Source organism: Chaetodon auriga, chromosome 3, assembly GCF_051107435.1.
Source record: "Chaetodon auriga isolate fChaAug3 chromosome 3, fChaAug3.hap1, whole genome shotgun sequence".
Taxonomy (NCBI): Eukaryota; Metazoa; Chordata; class Actinopteri; order Chaetodontiformes; family Chaetodontidae; genus Chaetodon; species Chaetodon auriga.
Window position 1 is genome coordinate 8,357,166 of NC_135076.1, and position 23,746 is coordinate 8,380,911.

At 42.9% G+C, this 23,746-nt stretch overlaps 1 protein-coding gene across 5 annotated transcripts; it reads left to right on the top strand.

The window, feature by feature from the left end:
- The first annotated feature begins 7,848 nt into the window (after positions 1-7,848).
- Positions 7,849-21,607, top strand: hps3 (HPS3 biogenesis of lysosomal organelles complex 2 subunit 1). 5 transcript variants are annotated; one of them, XM_076727088.1, is made up of 25 exons: positions 7,860-8,148; positions 8,665-8,846; positions 8,958-9,029; positions 9,277-9,370; positions 9,598-9,671; positions 10,112-10,324; positions 10,615-10,678; positions 11,512-11,600; positions 12,065-12,179; positions 12,434-12,587; positions 12,683-12,765; positions 13,390-13,564; positions 13,775-13,856; positions 14,132-14,289; positions 14,535-14,636; positions 16,652-16,760; positions 16,865-17,127; positions 17,690-17,867; positions 17,969-18,202; positions 18,569-18,772; positions 19,019-19,222; positions 19,537-19,641; positions 20,097-20,303; positions 20,419-20,506; positions 20,775-21,607. In XM_076727088.1, exons 2-25 carry the CDS (start codon positions 8,796-8,798, stop codon positions 20,900-20,902), a joined length of 3,246 nt encoding a protein of 1,081 aa, XP_076583203.1. In that variant the 5' UTR covers positions 7,860-8,148; positions 8,665-8,795; the 3' UTR covers positions 20,903-21,607. The 5 variants fall into 5 exon arrangements, with proteins under 5 accessions (XP_076583208.1, XP_076583205.1, XP_076583203.1 ...); XM_076727089.1 differs by having other exon boundaries at positions 12,437-12,587; XM_076727093.1 differs by lacking the exon at positions 14,535-14,636 and having other exon boundaries at positions 7,849-8,148; positions 8,656-8,846; positions 12,437-12,587.
- Positions 21,608-23,746: the final 2,139 nt, after the last annotated feature.

Genomic DNA, 23,746 nt, shown 5'->3' on the forward strand with positions numbered 1-23,746 from the left:
AAGAAAAGTATTCTCACTGGAACCAGTGAACAAGATCACTGTAGAGAAAACTGAACCCGTACTTTGTCCCCAGAGGATCCTTCTTCCTGTCCAATCCAAGCTGCATCTCCTCTCCTCTCCCTGTTGGGTTGACCTTAGCTTTTTCCCATGACCACAACTCTCTGGAGCTCTGTCACAGCGTCCATTGAATTATAGAATATAAATTGACCTATCCCAGCATCTCACTTACTGACTGATCTAAACAGGCCCGGCGATTTGACACACTCACCAAATACCAAAGCAACTATGGAAAACATCAAACTCCAGAGTCCAGAACAGCCACAGCAGCATTAGAGGGCAATTTTCCATTCACTCAGTCACTCTCTAATGCCTCTATTGGCTGCCTTCTGTAGTCCAAGGGCATCTGTTTTGCCAATCACATTAGACGGACACAATCCAACCAATTGAATTAAGCTGCAAAAATAACATCAGCATCACCACCAAGCCAATTCCAGCTCCTGTTACTGAGCCAGGCTGCACCGTGTATTATTGTTTTAAATGAAGGTCGCTACGCAGGGGGAGATGAGACACCTCCACTGAGTTAAAATAATCCAGGTGGCAGGTAGGGTTGCTCCCCATTTGCACGATATGACTAACAAAGACAGAACAAACATGGACACAATACAACCAAATTTATCCCAGCTGGATTACAATCAAAGGTCAGTTCATGTGGCTCATTCAACATCTGCCATACACACACAATTAAACAAGAGCAAACTGTTACTGGGTGATAACACGTAAATGATTCCACCACAAATGGCACGATGTAGCCACTGGGGCCAGATGATACAGTTTGAGCTCAATATATTTTTCTGATATTGATATATATCTTTATATGGCAAATCTGTCAGCTTAGCTTTAAATCTTTTTAACAATATGATCATATCACCATGATACCACCAAAAGCTGATAAAATATTTTGTGTTACTGAATCATCGCCCAGCTGTAGTCAGTGTGTAATTCTTCATGGACACATAGCCACTCTTGGCAATTTATACTGTAACTATACGGGCAGACAAGCAGATCTCAAGTCAGTGCATCAGCCGTCATTCAGTCTAAATTTAAGAAAAAAATGCTTGGCATGCAACTCAGCCAAGTAAAGCTCAGCCATGCTGTTTCTTCTGCGTTGCAGGATAGCAACTTTATTCAAGCGAAACCCCTTTGGCTTGTGGTTTGCAGTGCTTTTCAGCCGTCTGCACGACTTCAAAAACAAAGCAGACTATCACTCGTGTAACGTTCAACAAAACCTTCTCGTTCTGTATTCAGTGAAATGAACTGAACTTTTTCTGAGGTGTGAATATAAACATTTGACAGAGGTGGAATATCATTTTCTCCCTGTGGTTGTGTACTTGCCTTTTGAACATGTCTGAAGATGTCTGCATGTGTTTACCTGTAGGTTACAGTAACTATAGAAGCAGCTGGAATATGACAGAGGAGCACAGCTCAGAGAGGATCAGGTTAGACTTTGAATAACTACTGTTTTTTACAACAAGGCGGCAGTTACTGTATTTAACGGCTGGTTAAAAACATATCCCCTTTGCTTATCTTCCTTTCTTCTAATCCTCCAAGCTTGTTTTCTTTTTCTATCCTCCTTCTATCCAATGATTTTTTCTAATCTTCTGTCCTGTTTCCTTGCATGGGTTTCAATCTGCTCCTCCTCTCCTGACTCCTCTTCTCCTTTCACCACCTCTCACTGCCTCATCACGAATTCACATCCTCCTTACTTCTGCACTTTGTCTCCTTTTGTCCCTCCTTCCATCTTTCCTTTATGCATATCAATCAGTTTACTTTCCAGTTTCTTCTCAGAGACCTCAATGACGAGTTAAAGCCATTTCACAGCTTCCTGCATTTGGTGCATATGTGCATGTGTGAGCTGAGACTAAACCATGGCCCGAGGGGTTTGTGCAATTGACAGCTTCATCAAGTTATCTCGCTCTCACACACAAACACACACACACACACAGGTGCATATAAAGCATGGCTGGGCTTGCAGCTAAATAGCCACATAGCAGCAAAACATCTTGTTTGTGTGAAATGCTAGATGACTTTCACTGTGTCTGTGCTGCAGGCAGAGTGGCTATTATCACACCGTACCACAATATCAGCAGTTTTCATTCGGTCTGGATTTTTGCCTTCAGGAGGTTGCATTTTTTTTTCTTGGTCCTAAACTGATTCCCATTCTCACAGAGGCTAATTTTCCCTGCTTTATTTGGTATTTAAATACAAGTGTCTGCATTTCTTTTACAAGTCCGGAGGGAAACAGGAAAATACTTTGGCAGTGTAAATTAACCCCATTAAATGATACATTTTCCAGTCAGAGTTCATCTCCTCTTCTTTTTCATTTAATGAACACACACTCGTGCTACTTAAATCACACGGCTGACGCTAATTAGTATATGTTTTTGGGGAATCAATATCAAGAAGATTAATTTGTTCCTAAAACTGGTTTAGTGGGTTTTCTCCACATCCCTGCTTGGATCTCTCTGATATTTTCAGGAGCTGTGAGTCAATGCAGAATAAACTGTAAGATCACTTGTATGGAATTTTATCATTACATTTGTCTTAAAAATAGGAAAATCTTATCACTGCATTAAAAAACTATCACTGCAATGAAATCTCACAACTCACCTGCACTGTAATTTCAACTCTTTCGACAATTTTAATGAAGAGACATTTGCTCACTTCCTCCTGTTGTAAAGAAAAAAGGTCACTTTTTGTGAAGATAATTTGTAATGTCACTAAAGGGAACCGAGAGATTTTATGTGAAAAGAACTCACTCTTTATGAAATGTAACTTGTACGTGAGGTTAAATGATTGTGGCCTGGTGATAACAGCTCAAAGATAGAAGATGGGAGAAAGAGAAGGGAGGTATAATTTGCATGACTCAGCTCTGAGGTAAGGGCATTCCTCCGGGGAGCTGCCTGTCTTCTGCACGTACTGTAGCTCCACAAACAGCTTTGCAGCATCTGTTTTAGTGAAGGAGCTATGAAGAAGGTCCAATAGGGCATACGGTCACCCAGCAAAGAGCAATACTTTCTGTGCAGAATAACTTGATTTCATGCAATTCCACCCAGAATCATAACTGACAAACAGGATTCAGTGGACCAAAGTCAAGAAAAACATTTTGGATTCACTGAAAACTCCCACTGGAACATAATTCCAATGAGTAGGTGCAAAACTGTTTTACTTCAGTTTTTCTTTCTCCTCGCATTGCCTGTTTTTAAGACTTCTACTAATTTGAGCGGGCACCGATCTATGTTAAAGTTGCAAGTCAATTATTGCGAACTCTCACTAATACATGCATGCATCCTGCCAGGTGCAGGCAGCTGTGATTAGTGGGCTACAGCTTAAATGTTCTGTAGCATTGCTGCATCTCACAAATCACAAGGCATCCATCATTTCAGTGAAAAAGTCTTACCTTGAGAGAGCTGCAGAGCTACAGCCAAAGACGGTGTGTCTGCTGCATGCAGTCTGCACACTTGCTGAGGATATATTGCAGAGTTGATGCAGGAGACCCCGGTTAGAGCACGGATCACAGGAGCCTCATGTTGGCACCTTGGACTGGTTACGGCAAAGTTTCAGTGGCCTGGTGCTATCAGCTTGAGCTGTTGTCGCCACCTCAGCTGAGGTCTGCAAAGAGCCACAACCTTGAAGTACCTGTCAGCGCCGCGCGCGAGAGGGCGAGCGAGAGAGAGAGAGAGAGAGAGAGAGAGAGAGAGAGAGAGAGAGAGAGAGAGAGAGACGCTGTCTAGGCACGTAGATGAAACTTCGTCCACATCACATTCAAGTCACTATAACGTTACAGAATGACAAAAATGAACGTGGCTTGCGATGAGGTGTTTTGGATGAGAGGACAGCCGCGTGCAAATCAACGTAACTACAGTTAATACTAGTTAGAAAACCCTCCGGCATCAATATCTCTGAAAAGCCTGGCACTATATACCACATCAGACTTGTGCCTTAAAAATGAAGCCCCCCCGGATTGTCAACAGTCTTAACTGAATAATTGATTATGCAATTTATTTATGCTGGTGCCTTGAAAGTTCATTGAAGCAGCATTAGATTGAAAAGCAAGGCAAATAAAATAATAAAACTAACCTAAATGTAACTCAAATTAACTGTAAAACCTTACAAATGTATGATTTCAAACTAACGGGTTATCTTTTAAACTGGAGCTTGGAAAAGCTACAGACCCTCCAATGTAGTCCTGATTTCAGACAAAACACAGTGTCTCATACTGTGGAAGTTACCGTCTTCGTTACTTTTTTTCATTCAAGAGCGATTTTCCACATACGACCGTGTTCCTTTCGGAATAAAACACTTCCGTCCTCACCGGAAGCTACAAAATAAAGGCCCTGAAACAAAACGCACGAAATGATCGTGACGCCTCACGGCTCAAAAACCATACAGACGCCATAGGCAAATGTACATTTTTGTACATGCAAATGTGTCTCGGATTCTTCCTCCATGTGCTAAAGGAAAATATCAAAAACAACATATCATCTGCATGTTCAAATACATGCTGTCATTTCTCTTATCCATCGCTCACTTTTCTTTTTTTTTTGCAAACTTCTGCCCACATGTGGTATTTCCTAGTCATTGCGTCAGTAGAACGTGAATTTATGCTTGTCAACGTCGACTGCAAAATATACATTGCCCATTATGTGAAGTCTTTTATTCTCCCTTTACCTAATCATTGTCCATATGTCCAGAAATATGTGTCCAGCAGCAACACCTGCTGGACCCAGTGTTAAAATGCTCCAATCAACAACTGTGATCCATCCATGCATTTCAAGCTAAATAAATAAATAAATAAATAAATAAATAATTTTGTTAAACACAGTGTCGGTGCTAGGGTCTCTTTGGGCTCAAAGCAAGAAATCCCCCCCCCAGGGCTCCAAGCAACTGTTTGGCTTGCCTGTCCACAAGCTCCGCCCCTGCTTAGACATTTTTAAAAGGATTAACTGTGAATTAATCACCTCCACTTGTTCCAATTTAGTAATTGAGTTAATTACTAATTTGGAACAAGTGAAATACATTGAGTAAACACATAGAAAACTAATTTTGGAGCAGTCCCATGGGTCTGTAAACCTCACTGTTTTTAAATGTTAATGTAGTAAAATTAAAGAATATAGCAAATCAAGTCAAACTGAAATTGTATTTATTATGAGATATGAAAAAAGTAAACTACAACTATCAAAAATCAAGACACGAAAAACACCTAAATTGATCTTTATCCAGGTCCATGTCTGACGTTACACAAACGGTGTGAAAGATGTTACACTGAACCCACAACACCAATCCAGAATCCTGTGGAGGATGAAGCTATTTGCACTGTCCACATTGCAAAATCTTGCTGTCCTTTTTTGGGTCTCTTTGCAGCTGTGTGACCTACTCAGAGGGAACAAAAACAGAATACAACTGAGAAAATAAAGTATTTACATGGATGGGGAGAGGAAGTAGTTCAAGAACCCTTTGAGGCCACATCCTGTTGGTGCTCTGTGCTCAGCAAAATCATATTAAACATTATAATCTACATTCTGAGTAGTGTGTATGCCTTTATATTTATATGTGAATGTGCTCCACATGTAAAATAGAAATGCTTTCTCTATCAAAACAATTAAGAAAGCTTTACCTTCCCATTTTTAATGCTGATCCTTGTTGACAGTGAGGTCATGTGGTGGTTTGCTGCTGGGAGTCACTGGCTGTGGGAGACAAAAGTGGGAGGACGGAAGGCTCTTTTGCAGCTGAGGTGAGAGTCACCAGGTAAGGTGTAGGAAGAGACGGCTGGGCTGATGTTTTCAGCCCCCTGCTGCTGTGTTCCTCTGATCAGTGTTTGGCCTCCCATTCGTGATATTTCCCATCAGCACGTGGGCATTCCTTCTGACCTTTCCAGTGTTTGGTTGGTTTTGGACAGGATGTGGGCCACATCCGCAGTTACAGTGGCTTGCAAAAGTATTCAAAAATAAATATATTTTATTGGAATTTTATGTGAAAGACCAACACAAAGTGGCACACAATTGTGAAGTACAAAGAAAATTATATATGATTTTAAATTCTTTTTACAAATAAAAAACTGAAAAGTGCGGCGTGCACAAGAATTCAGCCCCCCTGAGTCAATACTTCATGGAACCGCCTTTTGCTGCAATTACAGATGCAAGTCTTTTGTTTTGTTTAAACCACTCCATTTTAGCCCTGGCTTTATGTTTAGGGTTGTTGTCCTGCTGGAAGGTGAACCTCTGCCCCAGTCTCAAGTCTTTTGCAGACTCCAACAGGTTTTCTTCCAAGATTGCCCTGTATTTGGCTCCATCCATCTTCCCATCAGCTCTGTCCATCTTCCCTGTCCCTGCTGAAGAGAAGCACTCCCAGAGTATGATGCTGCCACCACCATGCTTGACAGTGGGGATGGTGTGTTGTGGCCTAAATACAAAACACATAGCGTTTTGCATTTAGGCCAAAAAATCCAATTTTGGTCTCATCTTACCGGAGCACCGTCTTCCACATGTTTGCTGTGTCCCCCACATGGCTTCTGGCAAACTGCAAACATGACTTCTTATGGTTTTCTTTTAACAATGGCTTTCTTCCTGCCACTCTTCCATAAAAGCCAGATTTGGGCAGTGCACACCCAATAGTTGGACAGATTCCCCCACCTGAGCTGTGGATCTCTGCAGTTCGTCCAGAGTCACCATGAGCCTCTTGACTGCATCTCTGATCAGTGCTCTCCTTGTTCGGCCTGTAAGTTTAGGTGGACGTCCGTGTCTTGGTAGGTTTGCAGTTGTGCCATACAATGTCCATTTCTGGATGATGGATTCAACAGTGCTCCATGAGATGTTCAAAGCTTGGGAAATCTTTTTATAGCCTAACCCTACTTTAAACTTCCCCACAACTTTTTCCCTGACCTGTCTGGTGTGTTCCTTGGACTTCATGATGTTGTTTGCTGCCCAGTATTCTCTTAACAAACCTCTGAGGCTGTCAGAGAATAGCTTTATTTGTACTGAGATTAGATTACACACAGGAGGACTCTATTTAATCATTAGGTCAATATTCGATCATTCAGCAATCATCAGGCAAGTTCTGGAGGCAACTGCTTTCAATCAGAGAAAATGGGGGCAGAATACTTTTGCACACCACACTTTTCAGTTTTTTTATTTGTAAAGAAAAATTAAAATCATGTATAATTTTGTCACGATACGATTACGATAGCTATAAATGGCCAGAGCGTGGGCCAAAACCCGAGACATTGTTAGTGGGAAACTGTGAATGGCTGAGTATAACCAGTACTCAACCAGGGAAGCCTCACCTTTGGAAGTGAGAAGCTGCCTCTGGCTAAGGACAGAAACAACAGCACCCATCCATAGAGTCAGTCATACAGGCTGAATTTTGGGATTCCCAGATACCGGGCTGCCAGCCTTGTGGTGAGCCAGCCTGCCTGCCTGCCTGCACGGCCTGCTCCATGGCTTTTCTAGCATTACCTCTCTTCATGTACCTGTCTTTGAAATGATCTTTATTTCTATCTTTAGTAAAAACAAAACAGAATAAAACAAAACAACATTGTTATTTGTAGAATGAACACACTGCTGAATCCGAGTGTTTACACAGCCACAAAATAATTATAAAATACAGACAAACAAACGTCTTAAAAACAGAAAAATCAAAAGTCATAACGGAGACAGAACCACTCTTTAGTTGACGACACCTCGATAGCCAATGAGAACATCCAACGCAATACAAGCAGGAATGTGAGCCAATGAAAATTGAGAGAGGGCGGGCGGTTCGTTGTTGTGGGTAGTGGTTCACTTCCTGCCTGTCAGTGCGAAATCAATAAGCTGCAGCAGAGAAAACTGAAGTAGGAAGAGAGAAGAAACCGAAGATCTGGCAGCAAAGTGCGTACTTTACAAAAGGTCTGTCCCTCATCTTCTCTAATGTCTCCATCAGCTTTGTCTGCGTGTGAGTCAACCAAGAGGACATATGTCCACCTGAGCTGAATCGGTACACCCCTCCGCTGCTCACAAGACTGCGGCATGTGATATCGATTAGACAAACACCCACGGGACCCTTCCTGCAGCTGCTCTTAGACTGCCAGAGATGCAGGAAAGCTGAATTCACTCAGTAAGTTTTGTTCGATTTTGACTGATTTGACTGAATACCTCCATGTCCGCAGCGTGAGACTGTTTCAGAGGAAGAGACTGAGCTGTGCACCGCAGAAAGTTTTGACGGATGGTTTCGGTTGATATGATGACCATGCAGGGACGTATTCACGGCTCATTTTACTAAAGAGCATTTAAATAGCAGTCCTCACTTTTCAGTAGCTGACATCAGAGAATATTTAACCTTTTGCTTAAAAAATGACAGAAATGATTAATCAATACTCAGAATTGTTAATTTTCTGTCGATGAACTTATCATGAATCGTCCAGTGGTTACAGCTCCGTGTTACACATTAAATGGATGTTTTCAGGTCTTACATCCCTAATATGAAAGTCTGAAAATGATGTGCCTGCATCCTGTGAATGTAAAGTGTAAGACACCCACAAGCCTAACTGTGAATTTTTCATATGTAAAAAACGCAAAGCAAGACATCTGCATGTTTTGTTTGTTTGTTTGTTTGTTTGTTTAGTGATTTTAGGAGTCCTGCTGGATGAAGCCTCCAGGAAACACAGATAAAGGGGTGGCATCTCTAGATTTCTCAACCAGCTCTAAACAGTAAATTAAATTTCCGTCCTGGACTGAATCTGCTCTCCAAGAGGCGAACCAATCATGGTGCACGTCTACAACTGCCATCCTTTCTCCTCACAGCAGATAGTGCAGGTAACCGGAGGCTAGCCGATGCTGATTCAAAGCATGGCTGTTTGTTTTTTTTTTAAACAAAATCTGCCATATCAAGTCTTCATCCATCCACCGTCCCTCTCTGTCCGTCAGGTGGAGCAGGAGCCTGGACTGGTCTGCTGTGGAGGCGGAGCGCTGTTTGTGGTGGCAACTGGAGGATGCAAGGTCACCTTACAAAATGCACATTTTTAAACCATAAACATCCCCAACTATACCCTCATTAGTAGCACATATGATGCTTCGTTAAATGGATATATAACTATTCAAAAGCTAATATTAACCCTTATATACAGCATCAGCGTAAGCTCATAAAAAGCCCACCTAAATGTCTGCAGCTTGTGAGAATACTCACGAGTCACACTGAAGGTTTGTGCAGATACTGACTATGTTGTGATATGTTAAATTGTTGAAGGTGGAGGCCTACAGTGTGGAGCAGGAGGGCTGCCCTCTCATCTGTCGCTTTGCCACCATGGGCACCGTGAAGAGCATCCGGCACAGCAAGACCGGTAAAAACGCTGCCTCGCTTCCTCTGTCAGCCTCTGTCACTGCAGCATCAACTGCACGAGTATCGATGCTCAGCCGCTGCACTTTTTTTGTCTGTTGTTGTCTGTGTGAGTGGAGCAGCTGGTAGCAATAAGTGGTGACTTTGAGCAGGAGAGAGAAAGAGACTGTTTTTTAAAAAGAGGAGTTTTTACATCCATGCTTTCCTCTCTGCCTCCCCTCTCACATCCAGGAGATTACCTGGTGACCATTGAGGAAAAGAATGGCGCCACCTACCTGAGAGCTTACACCAACTGGCGCTACCAGGTACTCGCTGATCAACTAATCTTTCTCTCAAATACTTATGTCACAGTGCAATGAAGCAGACATACATATAAGGCATTGATATGGTTTCAGTGAAGATACGTGATCTTCACTGAAACCATATGATCACTTTAATGTGATCTTAACTGACAGTCAGGTATTCCATTGCGGCGTTAACATTAAACATGGTTCAAACTGGTCCTGGTCCACTGATGGTGTGTGGAAGTATACCACAGACAGATGAGCTCTTTGAAAGGCCTTTTAAAGCCCAACCGTATGGTCTGAGACAGGCTTTAAACCTTTTAACAGCAGCTTGATGTCAAACCTTCCACCATCTGGCAGATCATCTATGAATGTCTGTCTGACGATGAAGCTACTCTTGCCTCCTCTAACCTTCTTTACTCCGTGTGTTTTCATGTCGTTATCTCCTGCTCTGTTTTCAGGCGGAGGAGAAGGCCCGTGTCGGGGTGCGTTTGTTGGGCCATCTGTTGCGTGGGGCGTCTGTGCGGGGCGGAGTGCAGATGGAGATCATTGAGATCCCTCTGTCAGAGCGTCCTGTTGCTGTGGCGTGTTGCTCCATAACAGGAGACCTTCTGGTCGGCTGTGAGAACACTCTGGTTCTGTTTACTTTGAGGAGACAGAACCAGCAGAGCCTGGTAAGAATCCAATAGTATTAGTGAGCTGTTTGATCTTGTAGCAGGGGCAGAAGGACGGGATTACCTGAAAACTCGTTTGATGGTTTTATTGGTTAGACTATATGCTTTCCACATCATTAAAGCATCCATTTCAGTGTGTCTTTGAGCCACCATAAAGTGTTCAAATGAGGCACATTTATCAGAAGTCTTTATCATCAGGTTTGTCTTGCCTGTGCAGCATGTTTCTGTCATTGTCACTTACCTACTGTAAACAACATAATCATAATTGTTTCTCTCTCTGGAAAAAACAGCAGACTCAGAGTCAGCAGATCCTTCAGAGCACCTGGCCGAACAGTCAGCAGAGCTCCAGTCAAGGTAACTCAGGGATATTATGAAAGTAAATGTGAACAGGTAAAGACTGATTTTGTAGCAAAGCTTAAATATAGTCTGTAATGTGTAAATTGGAGTCTTCCAGTTGCCACCTGCAAAAGGATAATAGAGTATAGAAAATATTCTCCATGAGTGGCTGACCAACACTGTAAAACCAAAGGAGTTCAGTCATTATGAAATAGCACTAAATTCTCACCACTGATCATTAGTGTATTTTTAACCTTAACGGAGCAATGTGTGAGCATTTAGTTTAAAAATGAACTAAAATTCTCAACAGAATGTGAAGCAGTAACAGTTTTGGCACTATGTCAGCGATGTCTATGTATTGTATTGCAGAGATGTCTACTGAAGTTAGCATGCTAACCAGCTAGGCTTGGCCTGCTGTCTGGTAATACCACTTTGTACCTCAAGAGGCAACAGTGAGTCACTGGAGCACCCAGTCATCTCTTAGTCCAGTGACACCGGCCATTTAAACACCAACACTCCCCGGCCTCAGTGCTCCGACTTGCCAGTCCAGACAGAGTCAGCCAACAGGACCATTAGCTGCACAGCTAACTGAGCGACAGAGCTAGTGGCATCTGCAGTTAACAGCAGTTATTGGCTACTCCGGTGACATTCATACTCCAAATAAATATCCCTATTTGTTTGGAGTGTGAATTCAACAGGTGGCCAATTCCAACATATTGCACCTTTTAAAGGGGACAAATGTTTTTGTAAACAGTGCATGTACTGTATGAGGAGTGGTGACGGAGGTCAGGGGTTGTCATGAAGGAAAAAGGGTTTACTTTGCTGACTCTTCCATGGCTCTTTGACTTTAGGTCAGACTTCAAGTTCAAGCCAGAATGTTTCCGCCCTGGATTTTGAGCGCTCTGTTATCCTGCACCTACCGAGAATCAATCCTAAACAGGTACTTTCAAAGACTTTTTCACTTTTTTCTTTATATTCTTGTGGTATTTTCTTTGTAGCTCCATCTATTTACCTGCTACACAATCATACCAGTTAATATCACCCATACTAAGTGGTATTTGGTTTCTAATCCCTAAAGTAAACTGTATATGACAGCGTAACTGCTTCATTGAGTTGTTCATACCCAGTCATTATTATCTGTATTAATTGTGTTTTACATTGACATCAGATACTGTTATATGAGTACAAAAAATCAGCCCTGTGTCCACACTGTGTTTTAGCTGAAATTCTCTAAAAAAGTGAAATATCTCAGTGATCAGCGTTCACAATAATTACAACAATAAAATGAAGGAATATCCTAAATGGGTCTTGACGATTTCACTAACAAAAGAATCATTTGCATTTATTTCTGTATTTTTCAAGTTCTGTGGCCTTCGTTAATCTAACACCTCCTCTGTCCTCTAGGTGGCGCTGTGTGGGGGATATGTGGCAGTGCAGGCAGAGCTGGAGGTGCTAGTACTGAAATTAGATGCGTCATCTGAGACGAAACCCCCAGAAGAGTCATCAGATACAAACAAAGGTTGTAACAACACAAACGGCTTTTTTGGTGGCACTGATGCTGTAACCTTCTGAGGCTTCATTATAGCTGAAGTTATGGGATTATAAATTGAAAAATATTTGCATATTCATGGGTTAAACATGCTTTAAGCTAACAAAAATTTGCCACTTTCAGATTTTTCCCTGTGCAGTTCACATCATTGAGCTTTAGTGTGGTGGATCACATGAGGGAGTCATTTGTGATGTGTGTGTGTCTTTGCGTTTGTGTGTGTGCAGCAGATCATCTAGAAGACCACTCTGACTTTCTGGTCCTCCAGAGACACCAGGAGCTGCTCGGCGATCGCGCCAAAGACTGCGACATCCCTGTCAGCATTGAAAAGACCGGGCTGGAGGACAAAGGACAATACACGCTGTCCTATGTTCTCTTCAGGTGTGTGTGTGCGTGTTTCTGACCTTCAGATCTTTACAGTGGGTGTAATTGAGCCACGTGAGGTGTATTTAACTTGTGTCGTTTCTCTCTTGCAGGCGTTTCACTCCAGACTTCTTCCAGGGCTGCAGTGTGGAGGAGACTCAGCTGCACTCCTTACAGCTCTACCCGCTGTTCACCCGTCAGTACAGCAGACACAGAGGCGCATGTAGAAGCAGCATACGTTGTCATAGGAACTGGGATGTTGGCTTATGTTGTGATGTTGGGTGGGCAATACTGTCTGCATCACATCATGATGTTGAAACTGTGATGAGCATTTTTCAAACCAGCTATGATTTAATTTAAGCCTGCTGTGCTGCCTGCTCTGTTGCTGCAAAGCCCTGCTTAAGATTCACTGCAACCCGCGGCTCATCTTCACCTTCAACAGCGTTTTTCTCAAAAAGCATTCTGCTCATTTTTACATGTTATCAGTGCACTTTCATATGTGTCAGAGTTGTCTTGAATTAAGGCAGCATTAGGCTGATGGCTGCACTGGTTCAGTGAATCACACCTGATGAAAGTATATTCATGAAACATTGGGCTTGATTTGTAAATCACAATCTATGGGTGGCTAAGATCATAAGAAAAATGGAGCTTTTTATCTTTAGTGAAAGTTGGTTAGTTTTGGAAATGAGTGAAGTCATGTCATGTGTTAAACAAACATTTTAAGGTTGAAGGAGTTTGAACTCCAACATGTGGCTGAAAGCTGTGGAAAAGGCTTTTCGGTGGACCTACAGGAACATTGTTTGTTCGTCTGCCTCTGCAGGAGCTCAGTCAGCGTCTGTGGAGGAACCAGCGTGCGTCTTCTGCTTCTTCTCTCTCCCCACCGTCGGCTACCTGTACAGTCTGAAGGGTGGTGTGGAGCTTCTCTCAGCCTATCAGTATCCAGAGAAGGTCCTGGAGGCAGTGCTAACAGACCACCTGTTGCACGTCATAACCAAGTACGTCTGTCGTCTGATGTGGAAATCAATCATTTAAACTATCATGCCGTCTTTGGAATTAGAACTAAATGATTCACCTTCACATCGAGTTTTTAAGCTTCTGTACCAGACTGAAGGACTAAAGATGGAATATGTTTACGACTGTAGTCTGAAGATTTCTGTTTGACATGGAAGTAAGTGTGTGTCTTGGTTTCTGTGTGTTCCCTGTAGGAGTGCATTGCAGTGCTTCACAGTGCGCTGTGCAGCAGTAGCAGCCAGGATTGAAGACCCCTACATCGACACCACCATGAAGGTGAGAGCCTGAATTTAACATGTTGCTTTGTGGCCATTAAATTTTCTCCTCTTCCCAGCAGCAGCAGGAACAGGAAACCGTTGTCAGTTTGCTACTTCACATGTGCCAAACAGCTGATTTTGGTTGTAAGCAAAAGCATAAATGCCTCAGAGTGTTATGAATATTAGGTATGTCGAGGATATATTTAAGAATTTATCTGTTTTTGCGAGTGCACCTGCATCATTTAATAATCTTACACTGTGTGTGTGTGTGTGTGTGTGTGTGTGTGTGTGAAGGCCTGCCCACCCTGCAGCCTGGAGGTGTGTGCGCTCAGGATGCAGCTGTTCATTGGTCTGCGGTCAGTGTGTGTCTACGGCCGTCACGTCATCCTGCTGTCCACCGCCGACACCGAGACGCCAGAGGAGACCGAACGCAACGCACAGCGCAGAGGCCTGTAAGTCACACACACACACTCACACACGTACAATACACAGACTTAAGCTTGCAGCCATGCCTAAACACACATGACTATGACAGCTCATCAGTTGCCTTCCTGCCAGTGCCAGAATGCTCTGAGGAGGCCTTTCTCAGCACTGGTGATGTGTGCGTGTGTGTGTGCGTGTATGTATGTGTGTGCGCGTGTGCAGGAATACATGCATTTACAAACCTGTTTACTGTGTGTGTGTGTTGTTATTTTAGCGAGTTGAAAGAACACACCATGCTGACTGGTATTTTCCTGGCAGTGGGAATTGATCCCGCAACCACGCCGGCTCTGGAGAGCCTTCTATCACGCCCCTTCCTGTAAGACAAACCCCAACCCCCCCCCAGTGTCTGTTGTCACTTCCAGGCCAAGCTGCAGTGCCCGGAAAGCCTTGAAATACTCACCTTAGCAGATGATTGTTAACCAAATCTTTGTCAGCCCTTATTTAAAGGGAAACCTTGATGGTTTGGATTCTGTTTCACCTTTAATGCCACAGAACAAAAATCTGTCTGCTTCCATCGAAGCAACTTGATTGTGTTTTTTTGTATTTGTCACTGAAAGCAGTATTCCTGGCTGCAAGCGAACAGCCTGGACTGGAATACCATATGAGGTTTTCCCTAACTGATGACAAATGATGGCCTTTTGGGGAAAAAGTACAGCATGTGAAGGCATTTCTTAAGACCTTGAGTCTAACCCTTCTCAGGGGCATAAATGTGCTGCTGCATTTAAAATAGGGAGGGAATAAAAGCATGAGGTAACTGCCCCTGCTGCCTTGATTCAACATGAATAATCAAATATTATTAAATAACATTAAATTAGAAGTTCAAGCACATGTCCTTTGGTGTAACAGCAATATGTGAATATTTGATGTGGCAAATTCTCTTTACCAGCAGCCAAATCTGTCCCTTATTTTTTGTATTCGATAGAATATGAAGCGTCCATCTTCTGCAAATGCTGCCAGCATTTCTTCTTGTTTTTATTGCAACACGTTCCAGGCAGTGATTTCTTTGCACCTTGGTCTGAAAGTGACAGCACTTCCTTTTAGTTCCTAAATCTAGCCAACCATAACCCACCTAACTGCCTCCAGTGTGTGTGCCTTTCTGCTCACAAACTAATTGTCTTTGCACAGAAAAAGTGTTGGATTTTACACGGCTAACGTCATAATCCAGGACATGTTTTGGAAACTGCACCCATGTGTTTCTTTTTCTGTATACTATATGTATAATACCGTTAGAAAGTGTGGATTTACTTGTCATGTTGATGTTTTTCTTCTTTCCTCCAATAATGGCTCTTTTAACATAGATAAAGACAGTATGTCTCAGACACAATGTACTGCTCGCATTTGAAACAGCTTTGGTCCCAAAAGAAGAAGAATTAAATGATTGAAACATTTATTTGATGTCCCCACAGTGTTGCATGACAGGTGAGAATACTGTCGGAGACATTTTTTCCTCCAAATACAACCACAACGGTGCCATTGGGTTGTAAATATTTTGGAAACTTGTTGGTCTTTGGGCCAGGCTTTTGGCCAAGGAATCCAGATATGGCTGACACCATCTTTGGATGGTTGACGGTTTGATTAGAAATGTCTTATATAATTCATAAAGTGCCCCGCTGAGCAGGGCTTGCTCGAAAGCAAGCTGAAGAATGAAGACAAAACGCACATTTTCTAACATCAACATCATCTGCTCTGCCTGTTTGTATTAAAAACCCAGATCGATCTACAGGTTTGAGGCCGCATGCTGCGATGAGTGTGAGCAGCTGCCATGGCACACACAAATACCCACACGAACAGATTAGTCATCATGGCATGAGTCACAGGGGTCACAGGTTGCCTTTTTACAATTCACTAACAGCTCACTAACGGTTTGTGTGGTCATGTATAATGTCGTGGTATGTTTTAGTAGTAGCCAGATGATGTGCTGTGTTACATAGCTGCAGTATCCAAAAGGCTGTTCTTTACTGGGGGTACTGTATGATGGTGATGCAGACAGTATTGCCCACCCAGTATGAAACCCTCTCTGGTTAAATGGTTTCTAATGCATGTCCAATGTCATGACACAGGCTGTTTGTGTATGTCTTCAGTGTTTTATCAGTGTCCACAAAAACAGCCGGTTACACATAAAAACCTGCCCACAATAGCAACAAAAAGTGAAAAAACTGAAGCAGAGGAGAACAGTTGATGGTCATTATTTCCCTGTAGCTATAAAGTTACTTGACAGAATGGTTAGAGTTGGAGGTTAGCCATTAGATGAAACATGAACTCTGTGCATTTAGCTCATCTCTCTGTTTGATTCTCCTGTGTGTTTTGTCTCTGTGTGACCTCTGACCCCAGGAGCAGGAAGTGGACAATCTCTTCTCCCAGAGAAACCAGCACAGTGGGCCACGGATGGAACCTCTATGTGGTCGACACCGTCTCCCCCCTCACTCTTTACCAAGAGATGGTAACACACACGCACACACACACACACACACACAGCCCATTCATTGCGTGTTTCTTGCATTTCTATGTACAGTTATTAATGATGATCGTGAACTTGTGTGTCAGGTTGAATACAGTCAGCGGTACACGGAGACAAACCCACAGGCCCAAAGCCTTCGGCACCTCCTCAGTGAGGCTCACCTCCTCCTCCGCGCCTCCATACTCCAAACACCAGAGCAGCAGCGGAGCATCCAGGGTGAGCCTGCAGCGTCTCTGCAGACAGATGCAGACAAACCAGCAGAGGAACAGACGGCAGTAGAGACAGACAATCAAGAGCTGGAGGAGGCACTGAGGCAGAACTGTGCACAGCTGGGAGACAGTTTCAGCAGGTAAAACACACACACATGCACTAAAGGACAAACATACCTGAAAACGTTAGAAATACCTCACTCATCTTTTAACTTTCCACCAGATAGGGGAAGCAAAACACTGCTTTGCAGCCTGGTGTTAAGATAAGCTTTAAAGTAAGTGGTAAGAGGTGATGATGAGCATGTTGGCGACATTTAGAGCTGGTTCTTTGGTCTACGATGGATTAAATTCAGTTGTACAATCCCCTGAAATTACTTAACCTATGCTCATTTTTTACATTCTCTTAATACATATATTTTAATGAGGTTTTAACATTTACAGTTCAGGGGTTTTGTTCACACACTTGTGTTGAGTATCAACTTTGAGTCTATTCTCTCCTGTGTAGTATCTTCAGTCTGTTTATTCAAATCCCAAATTATTAATTCTACGCTGAGAGAAAAGCAGCAAGCGGTCACATTTGAGAAGCTGAAAAGAACGCTTGGTATTTTTTCTCCATGAATGATTGATTGATGATCAGAGTTGCTGCTGTTGATCGACTGAAAGCTGTTCCAGCACTGATTGGATTCTTTTCCGCTCTGTAAGGGGCAGTCAGAAGGACTGCCACCTGGCTTTGCCGTACTACAGGATGTCTGGCCTGTCAGTCACAGAGGTCATGGCCAGGAACCGCCCGCTTCCCAGCAGCCCTCACACCTACGGCCCTGGCTTCCTGTTTTACCTGAAGCATTACCTGTTAGAAGAAACAGAGCAGAGCCTCAGTCAGGTACACGCACACATGCTGCTGCTGTGCTGCTGGTTAATGCTTCGGCTTGTTGTGTTGGGAGGCTTTTACAGACGGGTATCAGGAGATCTATCTTTCTGCAGGAAGCAGCCGATGAGGTCATAGACATTTTCAGCCAATCAGAGCCCTCGCAGCTCGTCAGCGTGTGTGCCAGCCCGCCCATGATAAACGTCAGTCCTGCCCGGACGCTGCGAATCTTACAACATCTGGAGGACACAGCTGGCGTCTCGGTTCCGCTGACAATCACCATGGCAACCATGACGCTGCTTTTGGGCGACCTGCCACAGTACACACAGCTGATGGAAAGACATGCTGAGGTCAGAGGGGACAGGGGATATGGGTGTGTGTGTGTGTGTGTGTGTTTAGGATTTATCAAGTGAAACTGAAAGCTCGACTTTGTTCTGTATTTGTCTTACAGAGTCGGTCAGTAATCCAGTACTACATGTTAACATCTAATCCCTTCTAGCTAGATTATCAAGTACTGTGCGTTATTCCACCTGTCGAAGGTGTGAGACCAGCTCCTTAAACAACCATGATTGTATTGGGGCAACTTCTTGCAGCTTGTGTGTTACAGTCGCCCTCCTGTGGTGTTCAGAGGACGAGGCAGTGATGGACGACACTCAGTGTTGTTAACATTTAACTCTCCCAGTGTTAACTCCCTCCTTCTGTTTGTGTGTGTTCAGATGGTGCTGGTGTACGGGTTCATCGAGGAGTCGCGGTTGTTGCTGCACGGCGGAGGTGGAGGCGGACGCCAGCACACGCACGTCCGTCCCACAGCGTTGACTCGCCAGTTGGCGAAGACCCAACCAGGACTGCTGGTGGCTGCCATGGTGGCTTTACACGAAAACAGCAAAGTTCAGCTGGAACAGGCCGACCACGTGTTCGAGGTGTGTGCGTCTGTGTCCGTGTGCGGCCTTGTATTACTCATGTTGTGGGGACATAATTCTGTTTACACAGTCACATTGTGCAGACTCGCAGTACTTGTGGGGGCAAAATGCTCCATAATGTAAATCGTTAAATTTTAGGGTGAAGACTGGGGTGAAGGTTAGGGTAAGTCTCCAGGAAATGAATGTAAGTCTATGTAATGTCCCCAGAAATTATATGTGTGTGTGTGTGTGTGTGTGTGTGTATAGGAGCTGTGCTGTGAGAACTGCTTCCAGGTGGATTTCTGGGAGGCGATGCTCATGGCCTCCTCACAGGAAGCTGTCATCCAGGAACTTCTTTTCCGAGTGGTGTCTGTCTACATCGACCGACTGACAAACACAAACTCAGATACACACCCCGTCCGTACACACACACCTCCAAGACACAGGCCGCTGAAGAGCGCTGATGATCTGGTATGATCTGGTTTGATTTGCCGTTGTCTTAGTTTAGAAGAAATTTTTTCTGTTTTTTCTTTTATTGGTGACACAGTTTTCTCCTCACACATAGAAAATATTTAATCATGCAAGCAGAACCAATTTAAAAGTCAGCTAGTGTAAGATTCATTGGTCAACTCAATTTGTTCTAAAAACACAAGATTTCCTAAATAACTAATAATAATAATCTTTGTGCAAAAACCTTTTTTTTTTTTTTTTTTTTTTTCAGAAATCAGTTCCTCCACACATCACTCTCACCTTCTAAGAGGCCTTCATGTTTGTGTGTGTTTCAGATCAACTCGTGCTCCCATTACGGTGCTCTGTACCCATGGCTCACTGTTCTCAGTCCAGCTCACACTACTAGCTCCCAACATCAGGAGGCGCTACACAAACTGCAGGTAATTTGCCACAAATGAAGCTGACTCAGCAAGAATCAAGTGACATTAACAGAGACCACAGAGACCATCTGCCTTCAAGCTGTTATCTGTTGTAAAGTAAGACTATATGTTCATAGAAAAAATATTACAATTTATATATATTTATACAATTTATATTTATTTGTTAGAATTTGTAAGTAATTGAACTGACTGGCACTAAGGGAACTAATGCAGCCTTCAGGCGAGCCATGTGACTTTTGCTAAACAATGAGCAGTGTGAGCACAGGGGACAATTATAGCATGATGGTAAATGCTTCAAGGTTGCACAACAGTAGGAAGGCTGTAGCTACGGTTGAGGATACAGTGATCGTGTCCTCAGTGTTTTTGTTCTGTGAGTTTCAGGAAGTGAAGTCAAGATTGTGTTATCTTTTCAAAGTGACTCTGTCCCCCTCTCATCTGTGTGTCCTTGCCTCCAGTCTCTCCTGTGTGGTCCGTCTCTGTCTGTGGACTCCGTCGTGCCTCTGCTGGAGCGTCTGTCAGAGGAAACCCTATGGGGCTTCAGCCTGCACCTCCTCTGTGCCACCAGAAGGGGGCAGTACGACAGCAGCATTGAAAAGCTGCTGGACCGATGTCCTCAGGCCATCATAGCCTACGCCAATCACCACTTACAAGACAAACATATGGTGAGTGCTGAGCAGTAGCTGGAGCGGTGAAGTGTGTAATCTCTTCAATCTGTGTCAAGTTTGCCTTTTATTCTCAAAATAATCTCACCCAGTCTGTCTTGTCTCATCTGTGCAGGCGTTGTGGTGGCAGAAGCTGCTCCCTGAGCTTTGTAACAGGACGAGAGAGGCCGCAGATAACAGCATCCTATTGGCTGCTCTCAGAGGTAGAATACCACCAGTCCTTACATCAAATATAATTGATTAGTTGAATACATAGAATGCGATGAATTCAAATAATCAAACATCAAATTATTTGTACAGGTTTGTACAGTTTAGTGAATTAAGTCAAGTTGCATTGTGGGTAATGTAGGCATCATGTTTTGAAAAGGAAGGAGAATGCATGGAAGATGATATCTCGGGTTCTGCTGTATCGTTTGTTTTTTTTGTCCAATGGATGACTGGGTTTAATGCGGCTGGTTTCCATGCCAACAGAGACGCTGGTTGTGGTTTCCATGGAGACGAGCCCCACAGAGTTTCTGGAGCTGATACCTGACGACGGCACCGCTTCGTACTTCCTGCCTCACCTGTTGGCATGCAGCCAGAGACACCTGTTGGCCTGACACACATGCATACACACACACACACACACACACACACACGAATAGACAAAGACAAGCTTGTCCATCCGTCTTAAATGAATGTCTGTTTCACATTCATTCATCCAGACTGATGCAGGGAACAACTGCAGTCTACTGTCTGTAACTGAACTGCTGCACTGGAGCAGTTGGGGGTTCAGTGATTTGCTCAAAAGACCCTCAACAGAGGTGTTTGAGGATGATTCAACCTGGCAACACTCACAACATAATCCTGACTCTCCAATCTCTGTGCACTTTGTTTGTCCTCAGACAGTCATGCACAGGTTTTGCATGTTGATGATGACACAGTACCTTTTGAGTATTATGGACAGTTAATCATTCGGGGGATGTATTCTTTGTTTTCTTCAGCTGACAAAGAAGACATACGAAAGAATAGAACATGCAGGATGCACAAGATCAGACTGCAGAGTATAGAGCATGTCATGCACAGCAGATGTGAATCAGAAAATGGTTCAAGGCTCCCTTCAGGTTCATGTTCCTTTAGTTGTTTGCACATGGATAGTGTTTTATATTCCTGAGTTTTGTTTGCCTTTCACATTGTAATATGTTGTAATTTTTGTAAAATTATAAAATGCTTGTATCTCCATGCTGTCACGGCTGCAGAGAAACATTTCTTAACGTGCTTCATACTGTATCTGGTGATAAAAGCTTAAATGTTTAGTTAACATGAGAAGTTGTTTTTATTTCTTGCAGTTTATAGCCCTGCAATCCTGAAACCAGGAAGCTGGTTCAAAGCACTTAATAGCTGTGGTGTCCATCACCAAATTTCTGTCCTCAATCAGAAGGAAACAAAGAAAGAAAGGAAAAAAAAAAAAGTTTGAAACTTCATGTTTTGTTCTCCAAGTCGCAAAAGTAAATAATCTTAAAATTTGCTTCCATGCTTTCACAGCTGTTGAGTCAAAACTTTTGATTAGATCAGCATGTACATTATGCAGCAAACATCTGAGGAGATACCAATCACTTAGTTTCTGTTTCATTCATACTGTCACTGGAAAACCTTTTATCTCTAAGATGTCAGATTCTTTTCAGGTAGATAAAAAATGTCCTCATCACTACAGCAGCAAGTAAAAGATATTAAAAAGATACCTAAAAGATATTTTAGCCAAAATGCAATCAACCAGTCACCAAAACTGATAGATTACTCACACAACCCTGCTGCATTTAACTTTTTACTTTTAATTAAAGAAAACTTTGAAACCTCTCATTCATACCTTTGATATTTCATCTGGTTTATGTCAAAAAGTTAGTAAAGAATAGGTTTGACTGATTACATTGATTCCAGATCACTTAGTGTGTGGTTTGCCAGAGCTTCACCAGAGATGTAAACAAACACTTTTCAGTTCCTCCCAGAAAAACCTGATAAGATTGTAGATCACTGTTGTGTTGTATCTCAATCTAAATTATTTTGTTTGTATTTTAGGACCAAATAACAGAGGTAGCGTTAAGAGATCAATTAGAAGTGACTCAATCATGAGGGAAGTGATGAAACGGGCCACAAAGGATGTGTGAAGAGGGATTGATTGATGACATTACCTGGCCTTCATGAGCCATCTGATAATCTTTTCAACACCACCTTTTCACTGCCAGAGCTATTTCACACAGCTCTCGACCAATGAGGGCTTCAAAATGGTCCACAGAACCAATCATAGCCCAAGAGCACAACTCTGAGCCAATCAGAGCTTTAGACTCTGATAGAGCTCAGCTTGAGCTAATGAGAGTTCAGCTGTTTAGATGTTTGGAAGGCCAGCAGCACCTAAGGAATATTTGGAGGTTCAGCTGTTTGGGGGTAAGCTAGAGAAGAAATCGAAAGCAGAACTTGGAATGAAAACAAAGAGGGACAAGAGATCGAGTTAAAAAGAAATAAGGCAAAATAAAGGGAAAGAGCAGCGAGAGCAAGGACAGGAGTCTAAGAAAAAAAGCACAGACAGGACTTGAATAAAGGCACAGTGAATAGGAGATTATTCTGTCAAGGTGTGGAACAATCCAGAAGAGAGAGTAAGAACTACAGAAGATATTCAAGTTGTATCAGAGGGGATGAAGAGCAAGAGCAAGAGGAAGGCCGCGTTGCTGGCCATCGCAGAAAACATCGAGATGGAGCTGCTGTCTTTAGAGGAGCCCTGCGTGGTGATACAGGAGAAGGAGGAAGAATACAGCCCTTATCAGGTGTGTCTTAAATAAGAAAGGTGAAAGAAAGCTGTGGTGATCCTGAGATTGTATGTAATGCCTTTGCCTGCTCAATTCATACACACTTCAAATAGCATGTTCTGCAGGTAAAAGCCTAGAATATGACCCTTCAGACTGAAGCCATATGAAAAATATTTCCCCTGTTTGCTGTAACTGAATGTGTCAGCACATATTATGGTTTCCATGTACAGTTAGGGTCATGGGATCTTTTAGGAATGGTTCAATTTAGTGAGATTAGATTCTGCTGATTCCTTTACAAATGAATCACTGTAAAGATCATGTGACTGGTCCACATGTACTGTCACAGGGTGATGTTATTTTAAACTTACATTGCTGATGTTACTGTAGCAATGTTATCTTTTGATTAAACCTCATACTGAAAATTACATAAAAAGGATCACCCAAATCACAAAAAACATGTTTTCTCACTTATATGATTGTAAAGCTATGCAGACATTTTTGGGTTTATTTGCCCAGGTTTTGAGAAGATTCTGCTACTACACAAACACAATGGAAGCAAGTCCTTTTATTGTTTGTTGTGCAGCTAAAGACTGTCTACAAGGAGGTCTGCCAATGACTTGGTTCTGGGAAGAAACATGGTCATTTACAGATTCATTGAGTACC

Excerpts from the sequence above, each read along its gene's own strand:
- hps3 (XM_076727088.1), top strand. The coding sequence starts at position 8,796 with ATGGTGCACGTCTACAACTGCCATCCTTTCTCCTCACAGCAGATAGTG. Across the intron at positions 9,030-9,276 it reads TGGCAACTGGAGGATGCAAG|GTGGAGGCCTACAGTGTGGA; the intron begins GTCACCTTACAA and ends AAATTGTTGAAG. Across the intron at positions 17,128-17,689 it reads CTGGGAGACAGTTTCAGCAG|GGGCAGTCAGAAGGACTGCC; the intron begins GTAAAACACACA and ends CCGCTCTGTAAG.